We start from the raw sequence: 25977 nt of genomic DNA, 5'->3' as shown, positions 1-25977 counted from the left end.
AGAGTAGATGAGTTTGTCTTCTAATATTGAGTAACTGCAGATGCAACACTGCTCTGGCTCAAGGGTGGCACTGTACCAAATTGGTTCACCAAGATGATCCTTCATAGAATTCTTCCTACAGCTGTGCCTGGGACAGCTCTGAAAAGACTTACCATATGCATATTTGTGAAATTTGGGAAATTGGGCAAGTTTAAGGGTGAAAAGAATGAATTCTTACTCATTTCCCAAACTAAAGACAAAACAGGATATTAATGTGAGGAAGAGCACATTACCAAACTACAAAAAAGCATTTCCAGAAGAAACATTGCAGCCATTGAAGTGCTGCTATGTCAAGTGAACAAGCCAATGCTTGAGTAGACGGCCAACGTGAGATCCCCGAATACCACAGGGAAACAAAAATTGGGTGATGAACATATTTTAGAAGAGTTGGATCCCACTGACCATAACCAGTCTGGGGAGCCCATGGATGTTTAAACAGGATGACCCCAAGCGTACTGACAGAATAACTCAAGTTTGTAAAAAGGTGATGGTGCATGCATGACTTTGCCAATCCCAACTTGAATCCCACTGAAATTTTATGGAGAATTCAAAAATTGCAAGTCCATCTGAGGGACCGTTGGGGAACCTTGTGGAATTGCCAACAAAAATGGACCAATATTTAACCATAGTGCTACAAAAGGCCAATTTCTTCCTGCCAGACATTTTGAAGCTGTAACTAACAGGAATGCCCTTTAATGCTGTTCACTTTTGCACCACTTTCTTTTTTAAACACATCCTTGTTTTATGCTTATAGATGCAGTTTCATGCACAAGTTTGGAAACCCCTGGCCTAATTACAAATCTTGGCAGCAATATATTACATGAAAAACATGAACAGCATGGAAGAGTCTTCTGAAGGAAACCTTAACTGTGATCTTATCACAAAAGTCAGTGCTGAAGAATGCAAAACAATATCAAGATCAGCCACAGGCATTTTACGTGTTGACTGAGAAAGTAAAAATGGAACTTTAGCCACATTTTCACGATGAATTACACAACTGATTTAACAAGTCACTGAATTTGTGTGTGTGTGTGTGTGTTTTTTTTCCCCTGCAGACGGCGTAAGAGCAGCGTCTGCCAGCCTTGTAGATGTTCTTTTGTGCCCATAGCTTATCTGTGTGATGGTCAAGGTTGTCTGGCTCGAGGGAAGCTATCAGAGTCAGGCTCTGCACATACACACTTACACACACATACACACACACACACATACGTACCCACGCACTTTCACACAGACACATGCACACACACACACACACTCACACAGACACACACACCCTCACACATACGCTCGCACATACACCCACACACACAAACGCACCCACACACATACATACACACACACACACATACATCCACTAAGTCTGCACATTATACACACACACACACACAGACACACACACGCACATAGAGACACACACCTTTCACTTCAATTGATTACATTTCACCTTTAGCTTTAGGTAGTATAAAAATCAGGTATTACGATGTTCTTAGGTCTATTACAGTGTATGTTTCCTAAGTGTGCTGTCGGGTCGTTCATCTCTGTAGGCCCTGATGATGAGTCCTTGTCTCTTGGTTTGGGTGATTGGGTGAAGGAGGTCACTTCAGATACGCAGGGTTGTTATAAATTCTTTTGGTAAAACTTAGCAGGCAGTTCAGGCTTGAGCTCAGAGAGTTTGGACTTGGAGAGATAAGCGGGAACTCATTGTCTTGGGAGATGGGAGAAAGAGCGAACCCGAGTCCACACTCAGGTTTACTGGGGTGATGAGTGCCCTAAAGGCTCTCAAGCCTGTTTTTCTTCATTTGTATTCACTTTTGTTAAACTTTCCATATTTAGCATGATTTTTCTGTCTTGATTTATCATAAAAACTGATTTGTCCAGTGGTTTCATCCAATAAACTGGCAAAACACCTTTGGGTTTTTTGACACCACAACGGACATTTTTTCCATTTTTGCAATCTTACAATGCTAAAGCCAAAAACAAATAAACGCAGTCCACCATTATCCACCAAAGCCAAATGACGTCCCACGTGGGCTGGAAACACCTAATGGCTTGCCAAGTTGCTGCTCCATGCATAACTATTGTTCTTCTTATACTGTTTCCATAACGCTACCAATACCACTTTTTCCTTTTTGTTTAAACGACATTTTGGAATGAAACCATATTTTAGACGAAATAAATGGATTTTAAATGTAAAATCATGTCCCTGTATTTCTTTATGGGACCCTTGCCTGTTTGTTATCTTGCTCAAACTGATGCAGTGAGGGACATTTTGATGGGCTGATTGACAGGTCGGCTGTGAAAATGAAAGTACCGTCTGCTGGAAAACGGACTCTGTTCTCAGTTTCTTGAGATTATATTACGCTTTGATGAACATAGTACCCTTTTACTTTCCCAATCCGTTTTCAGAGGAAGAAAACGGAAAATGTCTGAGGGGAAGAAAAACATTCAATAAACTGTTTTTTTCCCCCTTATTTTAATTTCTCTTTGACAAGAGTACACAAACCCCCCTTTCACTTGTTTACTTATAAAGTTATAGTTATATATAAACAACACTTATAGTTGTCATGTCATGTCATGTAATGCATTGATGTTTATTACGATTCTTCTGCTTCTTTATTAACCTTTTATTAGGTTATAAATGTGTTTGTATTTACCTGTATTCTAGACTCTGATTGGTCTGTGTGATGTCATTGCTTGTACATTGTATGCAATTATGATGATGATGATGCAGCACCGTTTGGTGTCTTATTAAAGGACGTCTAAAACGAGTCAGCAGTTAATGAAAGTAGAGCTGGCCTGTCAGGACTGCGGAAGTCAGGAACACGTCTAGACTGAATAAACGGGGGGCTTTGGGGGGGCTGAGCCTTTAGATGGTCAGACAGAGGCGCTATAAGAGCGGATTCTAGGCGCGTCTTTCTGAGAATCGCGTTCAAACCGCTCAGCTCTGGTCCACATAACCAGGAGAACATGATCAGCCACCTATTCCAGCACAACAGCCCACGTATCAGCCCAATCCGGACCGAGCTGCTTCTGCTTTGGCTCGGATTCCGGACCTCTCGACTCCTCCTTTTCAAAATCCAGACGTCCGTCCAGCCGTCGGTGCAGGAGGAGTCTGTAAACACGGCGAGGTGTTAAAGATCTGCTCACCTTCAGTTCAGCTCCTGTTCCTGTTCCTCCAGCAGCGCCGCATCAAAGACCGTCCGGACGCGTAGCGGAACCTTCTTCTTCTCCACTTTACTGGAGCTACAGAACCGCAGCTACAGAATTAGCGCCACCGCCTGAGACGCAGGGGGGGCCTCACACTGGAACCACGTGACCACCTGTAGTTAGATGAAGCTCTCTTTCCAGTTTAGTAGCCACCATGGTGATCGACATGGGTCACATTCCCAGCCATCACCAGGTCTTGGGATGTCTAAAGAAACATCATGAAGACGTCGTAGGACATCTTGAGGCATGTCTTAAGAATTGAAGTAATTGGCTGTAATAACATCCCAGGATGTCTCAAAATGCAGGATGCATAATGGTATTATTTATTGTTGTATATTATTTCATAAACACACAAACATTACATGCATTACTTCACACTACAGTCTTAAATTTCAGAACAAATGTAACAAACGTAATGATGATAATAGTAATCATAATAAAGGGTACATGGCTCCAAGTCTGCAACTTTCTCTACAATGAGCCATTTTATATGAAACCACTAAATGATGTTGTTTACAGCGCAATGGCAGAATTACGCCAAGTTTAGAAAAATGTGGAATCCCCCTTTAGATGTTTCTGTTGCATTAGAAAAGCTTATGGAATCAGGGAAAATGTATTTGAGTTCAGAACATGCCTTCAACGTGGTGGCAGTATGGTGGCAAATAATTTACTCTGCAATCCAAAGCACAGCCCATGAAAAAGCACCCACATAGCTTTCAAAAAATATAGATTAGTTATTGTTTATTGTTTTAACAACTGTGTATATGCAATGTACAATAGCACGTTCACGCCTGATATGTTCTACAGACAAGGAAAAATAACTGACTTTGTGTAGAAATTTGAAATATACTGCAATAAATACACAGATCCACAAACCAATGCACTTATTTTAAGGTCTGCTGATATTCCGTATATAAAGTTATGCTGAAGTTAATAGCAGCACTCCTAACATACCTGAGCCAGGTGATCATCAGAAGTCAAACACTTAATACCAGACTCAGATGTGCCTGGAGCTGGAATAGAGCCAAGCTGTGGACATTTTATGTGGTCATACGTGGACACAGAAAACAGGTAACAGATAACTCAATATGCAAGTGTCCACGCCATAATACCTGAACACTAATATTACTGATATCACACTGCTAATGTTACCGATCTCTACTTTTAGAGTTAAATCCGTGATGAGAGAACTGTCAGATTCACAGCCCATCGCTTCTCCCTCTGTTTTTTCTCAGTGTTAGTCTTCTTTGTCAGAGATATGAGGAAAATGCACCTGTTGAAAAATCAATTTCAAGACAATAAATGTGAAATTTCTTTTGCATCTGCATAAACAAGTAGGCTGAATTTAAAGGTGACCTATTATGTTAATTTCCATACGTTCATAATTTTATTTTTGGGCTCTACTATAGCATATTTACACGCTTCAGTGTTCCAGAAACATATTTTTCTCCTACTGCAAATCTCTACTCACCCTCTGTCTGAAACGCTCTGTTAGAGCTCCTGTGTCTTTAAGCCCCTCCTTCCTGATGAGCCCAGTATGCTCTGATTGGTCAGCTCGCTCACTTGGTTGATGTGCCACATGTGAAGCTGGACAGTCACTGTGTTTACAGTGCGCTGCTGGGATGAGACAGCTGTCCAGATGTGAAGCTGGACAGTCACTGTGTTTACAGCTAATACAATTGGTGTGACTGATGGCGAGGTCAAAACTGGACGTTAAACCTGGATACTTTCTGTGAATATAATCATTGGTAAGACATTACTGGCCTGTTTATTCACATCATTCGACTGACCGAACAGTTTAATCTTAATGCAGTTTTGATTAAAATATGAATTCTTTTAAAAATAATGTTAATCACAAAAGGGGTGCTCTCTCTCTTTCTCTCGCGTCTCTCTGTCTCTTTCTCTCTGTCTCTCTTTTTCTGTCTCACACTCTATAACTCTGTCTGTCTTTCACTCACTCTCTCAGACACTCACCCTTCCGTTACTCTAAGTCTACCTCTGTCCAAACTGCAGTCTTCAGTAATGTTACTGATTTACTGAACTGAATACATACTTTAGAAATCAGCCTGTTTCGTCCGCTCCTGTAGCTGTAACAAACTGCACTGCTTTAAAATGTTAATCTTTCTTTAGAGTCAAACTGAGACAAATGTGATTAACTGTGATTTATCGGCTTCCAGTTTCATGGATATAGAGAGAGATGTGGACGTGGAGGAGAAGAACGAGATGAGGTGCCTAAGGACCTCCAGCAGTTCATTCAAGACTGTCACTAGAGAGATAGTCATGAAGTACTTGGAAGAGATGGACACCTGTACGGTAAACAAAGTTACACACACACAGACACACACACAGACACACACACACACACTGGAGCTGTCCAGCACTCTGAAAAATAAAATGAGACAAGTGCTGTTAAACTTTCAATTCAAACTCTAGTTCTCAGTAATGTTACTGATTTACTGGGTGTAATATATACTTTAGAAATCAGTCTATTTCATCAAATTATAAAAATCGTTCAAATATGAGATAAAAGCAATTCATTGTCATTCATTATTTAATCATCCTAGAGCTTCTCAGGGATTGAGACCGATACTTTTGACTATTGATGAAGGACTAGATGATGACCAACACAAACAGTGCAGCAACAGATGAGTTATCGCTATAAGGTGGACAAACAAGGTAGGAGTGTCTGATAGAATGGACAGTGAGTGGTCACAGTGATTAAGAAATCCAGCAGCACTGCTGTATCTGACCCACTCGTACCAGCACAAGTGGAACTGATAAAATGTACACTGAGCGTAGAAACAAGAAGGTGGTTTTAATGAAGTGGCAAGTCGGCGTGTGCGGTTTATGTATAATATCATTTTAAGCAGTTTTGAAGGTGCAGTGTGTAAGATTTAAGGAGATATATCAACCAAAATGGAGTAAAATATACAAACCCATTTTTTCATTAGTGTATACTTGCCTGTAACTATGAATCATTGTGTTTTTGTTACTTTAGAATACAGCACTTCATGTCTGTAGAGGGAGCATATCCTCTTTTAACAAATGTTGCATTGCCATGCTTCTACAGTAGCCCAGAACAGACCAATCAAACACCTGCTGTAAAGAATGTCTTTTCAAGTGACTGCTTGAATTTGGTGGCGCTATAGCACCGGTTAGAAGATGTAGAAAGAAGAATAATCAGTGGTTGCTGCCGGTGCTGGATAACTATTCTGAGTTGTGAGAAGTTTGAAAACCCAAATTTTGACAAATAGAGGATCATACATTATTTAGAAAAAAAAGGAAGGGTGGATCCTTGACATTAAAATGAAAACATGGTCACGGTGGGCTATACGACACACTTTGAAAGGGAGGGGTATTCAGTTGCGATCGTTGCAGTTGCAGGTGATCAATTGTGATTTATTGTTTAATCAACTGACACCCCTAGATTTTCTCGGAGATGGAGACAGATGTGGAGGATCGAGAGAAGGCGTCAAAGGACCTCCAGTTCCTTCCAAAATGTCACTAAAGGGATAGTGATGAAGTATTTGGAAGAGGAAGAGGAGCAGAGAAAACTGGAGGCCCACAATATGACAACAGAAGAAGAGATGGACAGCTGTGAGGCAAGTTACAGTTACATATATACCGGTCAGGCAGAACATCATGACCACCTCCTTGTTTCTGCGCTCATTGTCCATCTTATCAGCTCCACTTACTGTATAGCTGCACTTTGTAGTTCTACAGTTACAGACTGTAGTTCATCTGTTTCTCTGATACTCTGTTACCCTGTTCTTCAGTGGTCAGGACCCCCATGGACCCCCACAGAGCAGGTACTATTTGGGTGGTGGATTATTCTCATCACTGCAGTAACACTGATGTGGTGGTGGTGTGTTAGTGCGTATTGTGCTGGTACAAATGGATCAGACACAGCAGTGCTGCTGGAGATTTTAAACACCTCAGTGTCACTGCTGGACTAAGAATAGTCCACCAAGCAAAAATATTCAGCCCACTGTGTCCTGAGGGGAGCAACCTCATGACTACACATTGCGCCTTTAACATAATAGGTTAAATTCACACCTCCTGACCACTGACCATAAATCATCTTCTACCCCCAAAACCTGGGTCATATTTTGAAAAAATATTTGTACATCTCCGCTCTGTATATCATAACTGGTCATAACTTGTCAGGTACTGAGCTACTGCACACCTAATGATGAACTGAATAAAGTTGTCAGTCAACCTGATGAAAGAAATCATTTTCCATCTGATTTTCAGACTGAAACTCTGAGCTCTAGGAGAGAGGACGAGCTTCTCCTAGAGATAGGGAGACTAACAGACAGACTGAAGAAGGTAAAGGAAAGACTGAAGGAGAGGAAGAAGAGAGAAAGGGAAATAGAGAAAGAAAGGGAGATGGAGAGACAGGCAGAAAGAGAGAGAGTGTGGGAACAACAGAAGAAGATGGAGCACGAGTTCTTAGAGAAACAGAGGAGGCGGACAATGGAGTTTGTGGAGAGAGCTCGGCGTGGGGGAAAATGAAAGAGATGATGAAAGAGAAGGAGAGAAAACATCAGAAAAGGAGGAAGCAGATGGGGAAAAGACTGAAAAAGATGGAAAAAGAAATTCAACAACTAAAAAAGAAAGAGGAAAAACAAAAAGAGCCAAAAAGGGAGAAGAAGAGCTTCCAGAAAACTGTCCGTGGGTGGATGGACAAGTTTATTAATGCAGTCAGAAGCCTTAAAGCAACGTGAGAGGTGAGGACACTTTACCAGAATCATTCATGTGATATAATACACAGTAGAATAGATGATAATAGAAAACACAGTAGAGCCAGAGTTTCTGATGCTGAGACTGAGATACTGAAATGTTTTCTTCTTCTCTTTTTAGTCCAGTGAGGAGGTGCAAAGGAAGATTATGCGGATGAGCGCATCTTTCTCTGACTCTGACCATTCTAGCCCCACCACCACTCCAGAAACGGCTCCATCCTTTGAACTCAGCATGAAGTGTCCGGTCCTTGAGTTCACTATTTCATTCCACCTCATGTACCACATGTGATGCGAATGACAGTAAACCCTATCTTATCTTATTGTATCTTATATAGTACTATAGGTTCTGTAATTAACAAAAAACGAACTATTTTTATTGCATTACTTAAATTAAGCACTTGCTTCTAATTTTTGGCTTGTTTTATTGTGTATTCATTAGCCATTGAATGAAGTTCATCTACTTTCGACCAAAATATTTCTGTGCTGTGTATTTTACTTGAATATATTTATAATTGTGAAAAACAATCTGCATTCTAGATATTTTTGCTTTTGGTTTTGTTTAAGCGATTCTGCACTTGTGAAATTGAAATTAAGAAAAACAAAGCATTGAGATCAGCATATATCCTTGATCAGAATATAGCTCATGATGGAAACAGTTAGAACTTCATCAGGTAATGACAATATATGGTCTGATGATGATGGTGGAAGGTAAAATTAGCCATCCCATCATATTTTTGTCCATTCTTTCTCATTAAGAAAAGCCTTTCTTAAGCTAAACACATAAATTCTATTGTCACAGACAGAGATGATATAATAATTTATTACATTCACTCAAATAATAATAAAATATTATTGAAATAAAATATTATTACCACAAAGGCAATAATATGATCTGTGTGATCGAGTGCGGACAGCATCAACAGAAAAGCTTTCAGAATAATAAACACTGCATGATCAGTGCTTAAACAAGTTCTTAAATAAAGCCTGTCACTCTTTAGACTAAAACTACAAACAATCACTTCCACCAGAGATTCACTCTGACCTGCAGGTTGTTCCACATGGAAATCTGATATATGGCAATATATGCACATATATCATAAAGGCTCAGGCATACATTTAAAAATACATGTACATGTATGTCGTGTACCTATATGCAAGTATCAAATATTGGACAGGTGGCTGAAATACATCCATTATTTGTGGATCATGTATAGACTGCATCTCTGATACACCAAAAGTTTTTTGAAAGCAAACAAATCAGAATGAAATACAAAAAAAGCTAATATATACAATAATACAGTAATATATTCCATCCATATATGAATATTGTTTTCTATATAGTTTTAAATATACATATTGTACATATTCATTTTTTATGTAGGTATAGTTGAAATATATTTGAATAGTGAAAGAATGGGTCGCTCTCAGGAGCTCAGTGAATTCCAGCGTGGTACCGTGATCGGACGCCACCTGTGCAGCAAGTCCAGTCGTGAAATTTCCTCACTACTAAATATTCCTCAGTCCACTGTCAGTGGGATTATAACAAAGTGGAAGCGATTGGGAACGACAGCAACTCAGCCACGAAGTGGTCGGCCACGTAAAATGACAGACACGTAAAAAGTCAGTGGATGCTGAGGGGCATAGTGCGCAGAGGTCACCGACTTTCTGCAGAGTCAATCACTACAGACCTCTCAACTTCATGTGGCCTTCAGATCAGCTCAAGAACAGCGTAGAGAGCTTCTTGGAATGAGTTTCCATGGCTGAGCAGCTGCATCCAAGCCTTACTTCACCAAGCGCAATGCAAAGCGTGGAATGCAGTGGTGTAAAGCGCCGCCACTGGACTCAGTTCTATCCATATATGGTGAAGAGCTACAGATAAGCCAAACTGAACCCTGCTAATTCAGCCAAGGCCAGCTTTATGTGGTTCCAGATGGTCACTGATGATCTGTTACAGGTTCCCACCCCTGGTCCTTGACTACATCATGAAGAATGAACCAAAAACAGCCCAAAATCGCTTGTTAAAAATTCTGGTTCCATTGACTTGCATTAAAAGTAAAGTAGGTTTTTATTTTCTCCTGGAAAGTTACCATTTTGGAGATGAGGTTTTCTTCTGATAGCGATATACTTTTCTGAACATATGTATATTCAGGACTTTTAGACACTGACTACATGTTTCATTATAGAGAGAGCAAAATTAGTCCTGTTTAACTCATTTAGAGCAACACAGTATGACAAATAATAATTTAAGCCACTGTTCAATATTTGGTTGTAATTTCTTTGCAGACGCCCTTACAATTTGATCATTTTACACAGGCAGTGTTAGGTGTCTAGCCCAAGGACTCGTATGGGTATAGTATAGGGTGTCTACCCAGGTGGAGGACTGAACCCCAGTCTACAGTGTAGAAGGCAGAGGTGTTACCCACTACACTAACCAACCACCACTACTCCTTCTTTCTCTGTTCCAACTGATCAGATGTCTGAAAAAAATCATAAAATTTGCTAATAATCTCTAATGGTAACTACAAAGCCAATTCCCACTAGAAAGCAAAACCATCGGGTTTTAATCCTACTGGTTCTAATGGTCTTTTTTCAGCAGGAATGAGAATCAGCTAAATAATTACCATTTAAGAGACCGCTGGTTACCTGTAGGACACCTTTTTAGAATTCACTAATAAACCAACAAATGCATCTGAAATCAGTCCCAGAACACCTGTTAAAGCATTAGAATCCTCTACACTGTGATTTCAACCCATAAAGAAAACACTAAACACCATTAGTGACCACTGGACACCATCAGGAACCAGAAGAGACTTTTAGTGGTGTCTGATTTCTTTAGCTGGGATGGACGAAAACGGGTGGGAACGACGAAGAAATCCATGTGAAGCCCCTGCAGACCATGTGGTGGCGCTAATAACACAACTGTGGTTCTCCAACTCCAATAGAGTGGAGAAGCAGAAGATCCCGCTGACCTGCAGTCCGGCGCTCCGCAGCTGGAGCTGAACCGCCGCAGTTCACGTGTAGTTTAATCATTCCGCTGAAATAAAGACTGTTTCACTGACCTGTAGTGGATCGGCTGGACAGACGCTCGCTTTCTGAAAGGTAGGGACGCCAGGCAGCTCCTGTCCACACCTCGCTGAGTAATGTGGCTCTTTCTCCTGTTATAATTCATATATTCTGATCGTTTTTTCCACCGTTTTCAAGCAAAGCCATTCATTTTGGTGGCATTTGAACTGATGCTCTTTACATTTACGGCATTTGGCTGACGCTCTTATCCAGAGCGACTTACAGTTTGATCATTTTACACAGGTAGGCCAAGGTGGTGTTAGGAGTCTAGCCCAAGGACTCTTATTGGTTTAGTGTAGGGTGCTTACCCAGGTGGGGATTGAACCCCAGACTACAGCGTAGAAGGCAGAGGTGTTACCCACTACACTAACCAACCACACCTTTACCTGCTGATCTTCTTTCTGCATTACAGTTGTGCTCTTGTTAAGCAGAACTTGAATCCAGTATAAAAGGTATAAAATCAAAGTACAGAGTTCAGATATACAGTGCTGTGAAAGTATTCACCCCCACTTGTTTCTGTTGTTTGTTTCCAACTAACATTAATGTTAGACACAAAATGCAGCTTTTAAATGATCATTCCATAAATTGAAGATGTAGCTTTTGAATAAATCTCTCACTGGTGTGAAAAAGTAATCGCCCCCATCACCTTTGGCAGTAACAACCTGCAGTCAAACTTGCAGTCAGTCTTTCGCATCACTGAGGAGAACGTTTGACCCATTCCTCATTGCAGAGTTGTTTTACTTTGGCTACGCTGGAGGGTTTTTGACTATGAATACCAGTTTAAGGTCTTGCCACATCGTCTCAATGGGATTAAATTCAGGACTTTGGCTTGGCTGCTCCAAACCCTTAACTTTTTTTTATTTTTTGGGTTATTTAGAGGTGGACTTACTTGCGTGCTTTGGATAATTGACCTGCTGCATAATCCAACTGCACTCAAACTTCAGGTTACAGGTGGGCAGACATTCTCCATAAGGACTTTCTCATAAAGTGCAGAATCCATGGTTCCGTCAGTTATGACAAGTTGTCCAGGTCCTGCAGAAGCAAAGCTGTGGGGGGCAAATACTTTTTCACACCACTGTAAACAGTGCAAAATATACTGATGTGCATACTGATTTGCTTAAATGTGCATAGAAACGTGCAGCTACATGTCGAAATGGTGATGAAGTAGATGTTATTGTCATAGTAGTAGAAATAGTTTTATGTCTATAATTCACCTTTTAAAGCCCTTTTAAAATGATAAAGCCTGATTCTATTTAAATGCATTATAAAATGTCTGTTTTACCTTTGAATATGCTTTTTAACAGTGCTAAGACTGTCAGTTGCACTCTTGCTTGAGGTCAGCTGTGTTTCTGGATTAATCAGCAGATTTGATGACCTTCTGTTATCAATATTGTGTATTGTGGTTAGAGAAGAGCGCAAATGAATATAAATGAATTTTCATATTAGTGTTGTCATGACAACCCCTGGTTCCTGTCACCAGTTTCACCACCTAGAATATGTGTAACTACTCTTTGTAGTTGGACACATGAATAAAACCTTTTGCTTTGAAATCAAGACTTTACATGCATTATTGTAAATGAATAAACATTATTTTATTATTATAATACCACCTAGATAAATAAACCATGACTTATAAATGACAAGTTGTACAATATTCATGTAATCATGAAATCAGAATTTAAGGAAGAACATTTTTCAGCGAGTTGGATAGTTTGAAAGCTGCCCTATATCATAGTATTATTATTTCAAACATAGACTATAACTAAATGTTTTTTTATTTACCTAAATAACCCTTTTTAGTAGTTTATTAGTAGTAATTTGGGAGGCATAAATGGCTAAAATGAATGTTGATGTGCTAATGTAGTACATCATGTAGTAAAACAATGAAGGTTCACTCTCATTTGTGATGGATGGATGGATGGATATCATTAAACCAGCTGAGCATTGTCTATGTCATATTTATATGTTTCTCCTTTTTCCATACAGAAGTGAATGATGTTCTGTTTCAAGTCATCTGCTACGACCAAGAGGACACCATTAACATGCTGAACACAAGAGTGGTTAAATCTGAAAACATGGCATCCACAATAAGCCCGTGTATTGAGCAGATGTCTTCTGGTAGTTCCTGCATTAAGGCATCTCACAGGCAAATACAGATAAATACAGAAAAGGAGAAACCTCACCGCTGCTCAGAGTGTGGGAAGAGTTTTAGTCAACGGAATCGTCTCCGAACGCACCAGCGCATCCACACAGGAGAGAAACTGTATCATTGCTCAGAGTGTGGGAAGAGTTTCACTCTACAGAGTACGCTCCAACTCCATCATCGCATTCACACTGGAGAGAAGCCGTATCAGTGCTCAGAGTGTGAAAAGAGTTTTAATGTGGAGAGTAATCTCCAAAAACACCAGCGTGTTCACACTGGAGAGAAACCGTATCAGTGTTTAGAGTGTGGAAAAGCTTTCAGTCAGCAGAGTCATCTCCAGCAACACCAGCGCATTCACACTGGAGAGAAACCTTATCAGTGCTCCGAGTGTGGGAGGAGTTTTACTCAGAGTACTCTCCACAGGCACCAGCGTGTTCACACAGGGGAGAAACCGTATCAGTGTTCAGAATGTGGATTACATTTTAGACATAGAGAGACCCTTAAAAAACACCAGCGTGTTCACACAGGAGAGAGACCATATCACTGCTCAGAGTGTGGGAAGAGTTTTAATCAACAGAGTCATCTCCAACTACACCAGCGTGTTCACACGGGAGAGAAACCGTATTACTGCTCAGAGTGCGGGAAGAGTTTTCGAGATGGAAGTGCTCTAAAAGCACACCAGCGCGTTCACACCGGAGAGAAGCCATATCACTGCTCAGCGTGTGGGAAGAGTTTTAATCAGCAGACGACCTTCCAACGTCACCAGCTCGTGCACACGGGGGAGAAACCGTTTCGCTGCTCGGAGTGTGGAATATGTTTCAGGGAAAGAGGGACTCTAAAAAAACACCAGCGTGTTCACACAGGAGAGAAGCCATATTACTGCTGTGACTGTAACCAGAGCTTCAGGCACTCGAGTGCTTTAAAGACACATGAGTGCGTGAAGAGTGAGAACAAAGCGTATGAGTTCTCCTAAGGAAAAACCCCATATGTAGCTGATCAACCTTGATTTGAACAATATGATGTTTTTGCAACAGCCCATGGGATGAGCTAAATAATAGAGGCCAAACAGAGGTCATATGGTGGGAGGTACCATATACTCGCGTTAGCTTAGCCTAGCAGGCTACAGCTTATTACACTATAGAACAAGGTTTGATTTTGGCTCCATGTCACTTTAACACTAATCTCTATTTGATGTTCCTGTTGTACGTTCTTGGTGTCTTACTTATGATGGCAAAGCACCAGGTAGTTGATTCAAACCAGTACTGGGGAGTTGGGATCTGATTAGCTATGTTAAGCTAGCTAGGAGAGAGAAGCCGGCTTTGCATCAGCTTATCTAGGAGGTTATAGCTCCAAACTCCACAGAACAGGTTTAATTTCAGCTTTCTGAACATCATCAACTTCGCCTCCTCAGATTTGAGTCGTTATCATATAAGCTTGCATCAGTAAAGCTCAGGCCACTGGAACAGTTATCTTCCATACCCAGAACCACTTGGCCTGCAGTGGAAAAGAGACCACAGTGATCAAATGAGATGTAACACGTGTTGCGCTGGTTTAATTTTGGAACCCAAGAATTGAATCCTGTAATCGAAATTTTTAGCGAAGCTGGTTTGCTGTTTTGATTCAACAATGTACCTAATAAAGTGTCTGGTGAGTGTATGGTTAATATACATTTAACGTATGTGTAAATAGTATGTACTGATTAAACAAATACATGAAGGAAGGTAGTGATGCTGTTTATCACAGTAGCTTGCACCATTTTCTGATTGTTTGCTGAGGTGGTTGACTAAAGAGTTAAATCATAGTTGCTTTTATGATTGGCTAGTGCAACACATGATTAGCAGACAGTATATACCATTGATTTGCTGCAACAAGTCTACCTTAAATCTACTTTATCTTAATGCTTTTCAGCAACCTGTCAAATTGTGTGTAAAGTTAAAGCACACTTAAACACTATAATAAACTTTGCATGCATACATTTTGTGATATTATCATAACCCTTACTTTGCGCAGCACTGTTATGCCCTCTTAGTCTTTGTCGTGCAGCAGCACACTGTTCCTCATCTTTCTCAGCAGTGCAGGGCATTTCACACTGATATGAATTGTATTTAACTGGTGAGAGGGAAAAACAAAATCTCATGGCCTTTAAGATTTGTAACAGTTCTTTGAAGTTTTAAATAAAAAATGTTTGGAGAGAAATGTACAATCCCATTTCCAAAAAAGATTTTGACAGTGTTAATGTTTCCCCCCAAAAAATTTAAATGTTGATTTGTTGGACCACAGAACACTTTTCCACTTTACCTTAGTTCATCTTAAATGAGCTCAGGCCCAGAGAAAGTGGCAGTGTTTCTATATTGTTTATTGATTTCTGCTTTGCTTGGTAGAGTTATAACTTGCATTTGTAGATGCAGCGACTTACTGTGTTCACAGACTGTTTTTCAGAAGTGTTTCTGAGCCCATGCCGAAATTTCCACTACAGAATCATGTCTGTTTTTTAATGCAGTGCTGGCTGTGGCCTGAAGTTATAAATACTGTTTTTTTGTGGTCCTTTTTGTCCTTGTCTCTTGTATACAGAGATTTCTCTGGTGTCTCTGAATCTTTTAATGTTATGTACCGTAGATGATGGGAAAAAAAACGTTCTTTGTGATTTTACATTGACAATTGTTTTTGAATTATTGCACTTTTTAATAGTGCAGTCTTTCACAGAGTGGTGACACCCTCCCCATCTTTACTTCTGAAAGTCTCAGTCTCTCTGAGATGCTTTTATATCCTGCTCATATATCATGCTACTGACCTGTTGCCAAATAATCTAATTAGTTGTGAGATGGTCCATCAGGTATTTTTTTAGCATTACACAAGCTCAAGTTCAAAATGGGCATATTTTTCAAAAAACAAAATCAACATTTGATATGCTGTCTCTGTATTACTTTAAATTAAATATAGGTGTTAAATTATTTGCACATCATTGCATTCTGTTTTTATTTGTATTTTGCACTGCGTCCTAACTTTTTTTTTTTTAAGCTTTTTTCTTTTGGAAATGTAGTTAAGTAAAAGTTTTTAATTGCAATAATAACTTCACAAAAAGTACAAATCAAAAAGTAAACTTCCTATATCTAACGTCACCTTGCCAGTGGGAGGCTAGGATTGAGTTGACATTGTCGTACATTTACTTACACACGTTACTTGAATTCCTTGCTTTTTCTTTCAAAGCTGTATTTAACAGTTAAACCCTTTATGTTAAATATAAAAAAACACATAGACCAAGAAATGTGTTTGATGGACAATTATAACATGGCCTACAATCGGTAGAACTATTCAACACTGTTGTGTTTCCCTGAACGTATTAATGAAGGCTTTTAGGAATTAGATGAGCTCTGAGGGTGGTAGTTCTCAAAAACTAAGATAGACCAGAGAAAAATGAAGGTGTTAGGATAAAGAAGGTGGGTGTGATGGAAAATTAGGGTAAACACAGTGATCCTTGCCAAGACCTACATAAATGTAATATTACTCAACATACAGTCACAGTACTGGTCTAAGGCTTGGACACACTTATGGAAGGGTTTCCCCCTCATGCTATTACTATTTACTACATTATTAAAAAATCAACACATCAAAATGATGAAAATACGTATGGAACTCAACTGTGGCCCAAAAACATACATCAAACAATCGTTTGGAACGCAGCCTCCTGTGCCCTGATGCAGCTTTACATCCTCTTATACACTGTCAAGCAGCTTCAAGTGGAAGGCCACCTGCAATGCTTTTCCATTAGGAGTGAAGAACGTCCACATTATTTGGGACATTTTTAAGAATATACATACAACAATGAAATCACAACAGATTTATTTATTTGCATTTATTGTATAATGTTAGTGTTCATTGAGTAAACACATGCTAACTGCCCAAATAAATGTCTTAACACTTTCCCAAATGGAGAATTTAAGACAGTTGTACTATATATATATATATATATATATATATATATATATACATATACATACATACATACATATATATGAGTGCACCAATAATGGACCCAGTCCAGTAAACATGGATTAGTTTGAATTCAGTACAGCCGTATGAATCTGGCGTTGAGAACTTCTTGCTTTGCTCCCCAAAGCAGACATTGGGGAGCAAAAAGTGAGAAAACAAGGTGGCACAGAGAACAAGAAAAAAATTACATGCTCTAAAACATCAGAAATGTCTGAGCAGGTGGACCGTAAAACACTAGGTGAGGATTAAAGCTACTGGACCTCCAAGAAAGCTCGAGTAATTTGAGTAAATCATTCTCCAGAAGGCTTAGTCACAGCGTGCAGGAGAGGGTAAACAGGTCTGATTAATAGAACTTGTTCATCGAAATAATATTACACAGTATCAACAAGAACTAAGTGCCTTTACGTAGAGGTGAAAGGATCGATCGGCTATGTATCAGTATCAGCCAATTTCCAGCCATATAATACAAATATGTGATTGGCGTAAAAACATCATATTTCGCCTTAGATGCCAGGTGTAACTGCAGCACCATTTAAGGTGGAACGAGGAAATTTGGACAAGAAGCTGACTGCAGCTTTGAGAGTTGAAAGGCATAAAAAAGGAAAGAGGATGTTTTGCTATTCGTGCTTGACAGGTGGGTCACATCAACTTATTTTTGCTGTTTCACAAAACCAGTAGGCCAGTACTGTTGTGTCCTGTTTGCTAATGTTTGTGGTCAGTGTTGCAGGAGCAACTGTAGTGACAGTTTGCTAACCCAAAAAAGTGAGTGGCATTACTTTCTGTGATGATGTTCCATCTAACGTTGTATCATGGCAATTGCCCGTACAAAGTTTGCAAAGGGTTTCATGCCTTAGAAGATCTTTTTTTTTTTTGAAGTGTCGCTTGCCTTGTTAATTCGCTTCCATGAATTTTGGGGTAGAGCTTCTGAAGGAGCACTGAAGAGGGGTATATTTGTTTTGCTGTCACTTCTGCGCCTTTACATATTGCATCCAGCCTCGCCCTCAATAGGTATTAGCCATTGATGATTGATATTGGCCCCAGAATCTCTAATCAGTCCATCTCTACTTTTGAAAGTACATTTTAGTAGAAATTTATTAGAAAGTAGAAATACAGGGTGATTCAAAAAAATTAATATGATTAAAAAAAAAGTAATGATTTACAAGTGAAAAATTTTGCTTGTAAATCATTAGATAACATTTATGTAATTGTAAAAGTGCTCAATATGAACCTCCTCCAGCTGTACGGACGACATCAACGCCACAGTCAAACTCATCCCAGACTGGTCGCTGCACTCACGGCTCTTTCAGTGCGATTTCAGAGATCATCTAGTGCTGTGGAACCAACAACGAACGCCTGGAGCTTTTGGAGCTTCACTGCCCACAAATATCACGCCAGTCATGACGGGTTCACTCTTATTGACGTGGAGAACGCAGAATGCTTTCTGCTCAGGGGTCTCATCTCCTCTGAGACAGAAGGAGCCAGTCAGAAACTCTATGATTCCCTCTTACAAGTGGATTGTGATTGGTTCCTAGACGCCTCGCGGTTGTAAAAATATGGTGCTTAGTAATCGGAAAAATCTTTTTGAATCACCCTCATCATCATCAGTCTAGGGATGCTGATGAACAATTCAAAACTTTCAGCCTTTGTTTCTTTAAGAGGTTCAAGGTTGATATAAATGTATGTTGCGCAAAACTGTCTTGCCTGCATACAGAATACTGTATAATGTACTTTCTCTCAAGCACAAAACCACCATACTTCATCCACAACTCCTCCTGAACAACAATCATAAAAAGAGTAGTAAGGTTATTATATATTTTGAAAGTGATATCACATAATACTGAATCACACTTTCTGAGCTTTCTCCCTCTTAGTGCACTTGTGTGTCTTCAAAGTACTCAAATGCCTAAAGCTGTGCCTACACTCGGAGCAGTAATACGGCTTCTCTCCTGTGTGAACGCGCTGATGTTGCTGTAAATTCCCCTGGATATTAAAACTCCTCCCACAGTCAGAGCAGTAATATGGCTTCTCTCCGGTGTGAATACGCTGATGCTTTTTCAGGGTATCGTTGTCTCTAAAACATATTCCACAGTCTGAACAATGAAAGGGCTTCTCTCCCGTGTGAATGCGCTCGTGTCGTTGGAGATGACTTTGCTGATTAAAACTCTTCCCACACTCTAAACAGTGATACGGTTTCTCTCCAGTGTGAATTCGCAGGTGCTTTTGGAGGGTGCCTCTGTCTCTAAAACACATCCCACATTCTGAGCACTGATACGGCTTCTCTCCTGTGTGAATGCGCTGGTGTCGTTGAAAATTACCCTGCTGATTAAAACTCTTCCCGCACTCTGAGCAGGAATACGGCTTCTCTCCCGTGTGAATGCGCTGGTGTTTTTTGAGGGTTCCTTGGTCTCTAAAACAGATTCCACACTCTGAGCAATGATACGGATTCTGCTCTGTGTGGATGCGCTGGTGTCGCTGGAGAGGACTCTGCTGATTAAAACTCCTCCCACACTCTGAGCACTGATATGGCTTCTCTCCAGTGTGAATGCGCTGGTGTATTTTGAGGGTGCCTCTGTCTCTAAAACACATTTCACACTCTGAACACTGATACGGCTTCTCTCCAGTGTGAATGCGCTGGTGTCGTTGGAGATTACTCTGCTGATTAAAGCTCTTCCCACACTCTGAGCACTGATACAGTTTCTCTCTGTGGTGAACACACTGGTGTTCTTGGAGAGCGCTCTGTTTATTAAAACCTTTCCCACACTCTGAACAGTGGTGAGTCCTCTTCTTGCCCGTGGTCTTCTGTGTCCATCTGTGCGATGTAGCAGATGTCATCTGTTGAACACCAGATCTTGTTCTGGTTGCCATATTCTTGTAATTAATATCTTCTGATTTCAGCAGTCTGAGCCCTGTAGGTAGCATCTTTTGACGTGTTTTGAGAAATGAATTTAAACTGTGTAGGAAGGTGGATATTAGAAACAGGAGAACACCTTTCACAGGACGTCATTCAATTCTGGAACAGAAAAAGACAAAGTCTCAATGTAAAATGCAACAAAGCTACACTTTTGAAAAATAAGTGATGTCAAAGAAGAGACAGTTTTGGTTTCCTGATAAAAGTTAGGGAGTCATGTAGTGTCCACTAGACATAAGAACCAAGCAGCATCGTGTGGCGTCCCACAAGGTTTAATTCTAGGACCTACTTTGATGAATGTGCTTGTTTTCCCTGCCTGGCATTAATCATAAAGTTTTAGTTTCCATGAGTGTGCAGATGACACCATAGTGATATCTGCCTATGACATATGGTTGAGAAATATATAGTCTCTTGTTTGATTGTATAGATTGGTTTCTTACAGATTAAAAGCACAGTATATGATTTCAATTAAATACACCTTTTATCAAATTCAGTGAATATCACCGCAGTAGTCCACCAGCTCTCCGTTTTGTATGTGCACTGGAAAGAAATTGGCTGTTCATGCATAACAATGGCTTTGTTAATGGGAAATAAATGAAGTATCTTGGGCCAAGAGACGAAACACTATTCCAGCCAATGAGAAACAATGACTTCAATGACTGCGCTTGTGCACAGGAAAGGGGGAAGGTGATGGGCAATGTGCTGAACAATGCATTGTCAAGAAGCAATGTGTCAATGAACCAATAGGTCAGTACTGTCTTGTTCCATTTGCTAATGTTTGTAATGGTAACTGGTCATCTTAGCAGCAACAACTGTGGTGACCTAGTTAATATTAGCTACATTAATTTCTGTGTGGTTGTTCACACTAACAAATGATCGCATTTGTCCATACGTGTCACATGGCCACAAAACCCCCCAAAAAAGTTTGTTAGCCCAGTGCTGTTGGCTTTTGCAAAACACATTTATGAATTTAGGGGCAGAGCTTCTCAAGGAGCACTGAGGGGAGAGGTGTATTTGCTTGGCTGTTGAGTTCAAATATCACCAATCATTTTCCAAAATCATATACTGCAATCGTATACCTTTGAATACAGATAAGACGGAGATTCTTATCATTGGAAATTATGTCAAAAGACAAAATAATATTCTTTGTAGTTTCCTAAGACTACATGACACCTACATAAACTAGTCATGACAACTGACATAACCCTACATAAAGTTTTATAAATGTTCAGTCCAACAGGCATCTTTATCTAACTTTAATCAAAACTGGCAAATGTAACCTTAAAGGCCTGTTGGAATAAGCACTTATAAAACTTTGGTTGGATTATGTCAATTGTCATGACACCTTTACGTAACTGTCATGTAGCTTTCTGAGCAGCATCCTACAGTATGTTTCCATAAAAAATACATCAAGAACTTTTAGACATTATTTTTGATAATGAGCTCAGTTTTAAGAAGTATATCATTGATGCTAAAATGGGAAATTAATTAAGATTAAGTAATCCTTATTAGTTCCACAACAGGGAAATTTCACCTCCGCATTTAACCCATACACAAAGTGAAACAACACATACACACTAGTGAGCATAAACACACTAGGGGGCAGTGAGCACACTTGCCCAGAGCATTGGGCAGCCCAAACCGCAGCGCCCAGGGAGCAGTTGGGGGTTAGGTGTCTTGCTCAAGGACTCCTCAGTCATGCGCTGTCGGCTCTGGGGATCGAACCAGCGACCTTCCGGTCACGAGGCTGGTTCCCTAATCTCCAGCCCATGATTGCCCCAAAGTGGAAACCACTTGCCCTTAAATCTTTTTAGGTTACAGAATACATGTTTTAAACAGGTCATCAGTTACATGTACCAGAACACGTGTTTAAAGACCTCATCACAGCTCTGAATGCAAACACTCTCAAGCATTGGTAATGCATGCAAAACACTATACTATGTGCAAAGTCCATAAATTTCATTCTCAACCCAAGTCTGTGTGTCCATGTAAACAAATCAGACTCACCTATCTGTCATTTCAGGATGATTAGTCCATATATAGAAGGTTGGTGGTATGACTAGAGGTTAGTGATGATGGGTCTCAATGTTCCCAACAACCCCATCCACAAGAGCTCATATGTAGCTTACAGTCCACAGCTGCCCAGCTGTACTGTAGCTCAGATGGTGGCCTCTCTATACAATGTGCTAACAGAAGGTTCTTCAGGTTCTATAGAATCACTCAAATCTAATATCTAGTATCTCCACACCTAATCAGCACAGGCTTTCAGACATTACTGCAGACAATATAAGCATCTGCTCTAAACCCTTAACTCACACTATAATAATCCATTATAATAATCAATCCAACATGCATGAACAACGTCTTTTCCCAAAACAGGACTTAGTATGAGAAACATAAACACAGCCTGCCTGCAGTCCGGGTTGCTGGTCTTCTGCCTCTTTTACCTTTAAACAACGAGCACTCCAGACTCACCACTAACACCTAGTGTCCGGAACGAGAATTACACCCGGGCTTACTTGGGATGATTAGAGGTCATAAAGTGGTAAAACTCTTCAATACTGGTCCACAAATAAATTTCATTAATACTAATCTAAAGCTTTTAACACGATTAGTAGTTTAATGCTTACCATATCAGGAAATAATGAAACACATGTTAATAAAGAATTGAGTAATATTTCATATTTGTCATATTTGAGTAAGTTTATTGTTTATAGATCTATCCTGAGATAAAAAAAGGCAGTGTGATATTGATTGTACAGGGAGGCACATGTAACACAATATAATGACAATACTGAATAAATGTGTATATATTGGTGCTGAAATAGGGCGGTGTGGTGGGTAGAGCTGTTGCCTCACAGCAAGAAGGGCTTCTCCCTGTGTCTACCTGGGTTTCCTGTGGGTTCTCTGGTTTTGTCCCACAGCCCAAAGACATGCAGTCAGGCCATTTGAGCATGCTGAATTGTCCCTAGGTTTGAATGTGTATGTCTGTCTGTCTGTCCAGGGTGTATCCTGCCTTCTACCCGTTGTCAGCTGGGATAGGCTCCAGCTCCCCCTGCAGCCTAGAAGGTGTGTGTGTGGTACTGATATAAAGTATCCAGATGTGCACCATGTGCTGTAAGGTGTGCAGAAGTGCAATATGAGCAGTAGGGTGTCCATATGTGCAAAAGTTAAAATACACCTGTAATTTAGCAGAAGACACTCAGTCCTCATCTGTTTTCTCTTCTTCTTGTGGCCCCACTGGAAGAGCTGAAGAGCCTAATGGCTCGAGGGACCACCTGAGTCTGTCAGTTGAGCAGCTCGGTGACAGCCACCTGCCACTAAACATGCTCCTCTTGTCCGTGATGGTCGTGTGCAGCTGGTGACCGTTATCATCCATAATAATTTTTAAATGAAAAGTAATATTTGTAAAATGTATGAATACTGTCCTTCACGGTACATACAGAGAGAAGTAGCTATGAACATCATTTGAACTGTTAGTATATTGTCGCCATTGCAACACAACCACATCATCACCATTATTTTTCTTTCCTTTGTAGCCTTTTCTTTCTCCTGTAAAGTTGATATTACAATTTTTTAAGCTTTTGATGTGACTGTGAAGTTTTCATTCAGTTATATAATAGTCTTAAAAGAATCAAATACAACTAAACTATCAAAAAAAGCAGATTCGTTTTTGTTGATTTATTTTGATAAGTGATTTTTCAGCAATAGCCAAGCCTATAAACTAACTTTTGCTGTTAAAATCATTGCACTCACCCTATATGTTACAGCAGGGACGCAGCAACCACCTACAAGAAAAACAGCTCTCTCTCCAACTGACAGTTTGATTGACCAGTTTGTAAGCCAGTCACACACATTCCTAAGCACCAATTCCTCTATTAGGCAAAGGAAACACAGCATCAGAACAAACCTGGAGTGAGAATGGCAGTAAATTAGTGCTCAGCAGTCAAAATATTCAACAATGGACTTTTCAACAAAACGACCCCAAACATACTGCCAAAATAACTCAAGAACAAACTCGCTCCCCACTTAAATCCCACTGAAAATTTGTGGAGGATTTTGTAATTGTGAGTCAATCAGGAAGACCCTGGTAACCTTGGTGACCTGACGATGGTTTTCCAAAAGGAACGTGCCAAAACTGAACCACACTGTAGCAAAAAGCAAACATCTTTTCATAGACGCTTTGAAACCGGAACAATGGTTTTGCTACCTTTCCTCCTTTTTTTAACTCATACACAATTTATTAGTCTATAAGTTTCTAGCTCCGGTGTCAGCCTTGGCTCCAGCGGTATCTCTTCTGAAGAGAGAGCTCTTAAACTTGGACATGAAAACCTTCGGCTTTACATTTACAGCATTTAGCAGACGCTCTTACCCAGAACGACTTACACAACTGCTTTGTCTACCTAGGGAATGCATCTCTGCTAGTTGCCAACAGGTTAGAGAGAGAGAACAAGATCTGAGCTCAGATACTGCAAAAAACAGACGTCCATGTTGATGCATAGAAAAAGGAGTTTTATATAAAAATGTATTAAATGCTTTTAATTTGCAGTGTCTTATTAACAAACATGGTTTCCTTTTTGCTGTTGGACAACTTAGTCTGAGAGTCTTAAGCCCAATTTATTTATTTCCCCAATTTTGACCCACCATGTGGAGCAGATTACTAATGGACTTGGCCTTGATTAGGTTTGCCGCGGTGAGCTAACTGATCAAACACGCAAACTATGCAATGCAGAGCCTTTAAGAAATTTGAGCATAACATACATGAGGTGTGGAAGTAATTACTTTGTCTAACTATAAATTTAGAACCATGATGTACTGCCCTTTTTGGTTCTTGTTAGCAGTGTAGCCTTCAGCATGTAAACAAGGCCTCTAGCAGAGTAACGTGATTTACCAGCTGTCACATAGAACATCAGACAGGTGTGGATCTTAAAGCCCAGCAAATGAAACGTTATGGTTCGGAAACATTAAGCATTTAAAATAGTTTCTTGCTTTTACACTTTTATGGTAAAACTGGGGTTAGTCTAAACAATCACGTGTATTTTAACAAGAATCTCACGTCAAAGACGATCAATGGAAACAGGCTGCAACTCAATTTGAGTCTCAATCCAAAGGGTCTGAATACTTGCATGAACATTATTTTCCATTTATTTTGACTATTTTTCAACAATTCTTTAAGACCCTGTTTATATATTTTATGGACCGCAAGCAGAAAAATATTGAATCAACTTTGGAGTATGACTGTAACTTAAGAAAAAATAGGCCTGAATGCTGTATGAATGTACTACAGGTACATGAAAAAGCCAACACGAGGTAAATTGCTCAGTTTAATGGACAAAATTTAACTAATTGATGGAGCAATAAAACAAACCATTGGAAATATTTAAGAACTTGAATACATTGTCAATGGTATCAAAACAGTTTGCGGAAATTATAATGCAAACAACTACTTACAATCGATTATGGAATTTCTTGACCAGTTTCATCATGTATTAAGACTAGCACAGGAAGAGGGACCAGAAGAAAGGTGCAGTTTTACATGCTGCAACAGCTTTTCCCTTTATACACAGTGATCCAATTCAACTCGTCACTTGCTTTATGTCCAAAACAAGCTGTACATGAAACTACTGGGAGCAATTGGGAGGGTTTGTGTACGTAAATGTGTCCTATTGGCTAGATGGGCTGCAGGCTGGACATGGGGTGCATTCAGAAAAGGACATTTTGTCCAACCCTCCTTTTCCTCCAGATCTTTACTCTAATAATGCAATTGCAGTGCATTCCTAATGCTTTCAGTTCAATTCTTTGTCTAGTATATGAACATGTGTAGGTCACCTGAAGCTCTTCTCTGACCAGCACACTGACCTACAGCATCATTTCTGTTTGAATAT

General features: G+C 39.9%; 2 protein-coding genes and 1 pseudogene across 2 annotated transcripts in view; 1 reads left to right on the top strand and 2 right to left on the bottom strand.

Moving 5' to 3' along the window:
- LOC108411709 (zinc finger protein 850-like) overlaps positions 1 to 3323 on the bottom strand; it is a 28791-nt gene extending 25468 nt beyond the window's left edge. Inside the window, exon 1 of the mRNA XM_037543122.1 lies at positions 3187 to 3323. The gene's annotated coding sequence lies outside the window, so the exon portion shown is untranslated. The remainder of the gene's footprint in view (positions 1 to 3186) is intronic.
- A 7596-nt stretch (positions 3324 to 10919) lies between these two features.
- The window catches only part of LOC108411712 (zinc finger protein 850-like), a 26095-nt gene continuing 11037 nt past the window's right edge, over positions 10920 to 25977 (top strand). The window contains exons 1-2 of the mRNA XM_037543123.1: positions 10920 to 11087; positions 13038 to 14127. Of these exons, the coding sequence (XP_037399020.1) occupies positions 13094 to 14127 (1034 nt within the window). The 5' untranslated portion in view covers positions 10920 to 11087; positions 13038 to 13093. The remainder of the gene's footprint in view (positions 11088 to 13037; positions 14128 to 25977) is intronic.
- LOC108411708 overlaps positions 17972 to 25977 on the bottom strand; it is a 26033-nt pseudogene continuing 18027 nt past the window's right edge.

Source organism: Pygocentrus nattereri, chromosome 12, assembly GCF_015220715.1.
Source record: "Pygocentrus nattereri isolate fPygNat1 chromosome 12, fPygNat1.pri, whole genome shotgun sequence".
In the NCBI taxonomy this organism is placed as follows: domain Eukaryota; kingdom Metazoa; phylum Chordata; class Actinopteri; order Characiformes; family Serrasalmidae; genus Pygocentrus; species Pygocentrus nattereri.
Note: the sequence above shows the minus strand (reverse complement) of the source record. Positions and strands in the feature narration are given on the sequence as shown.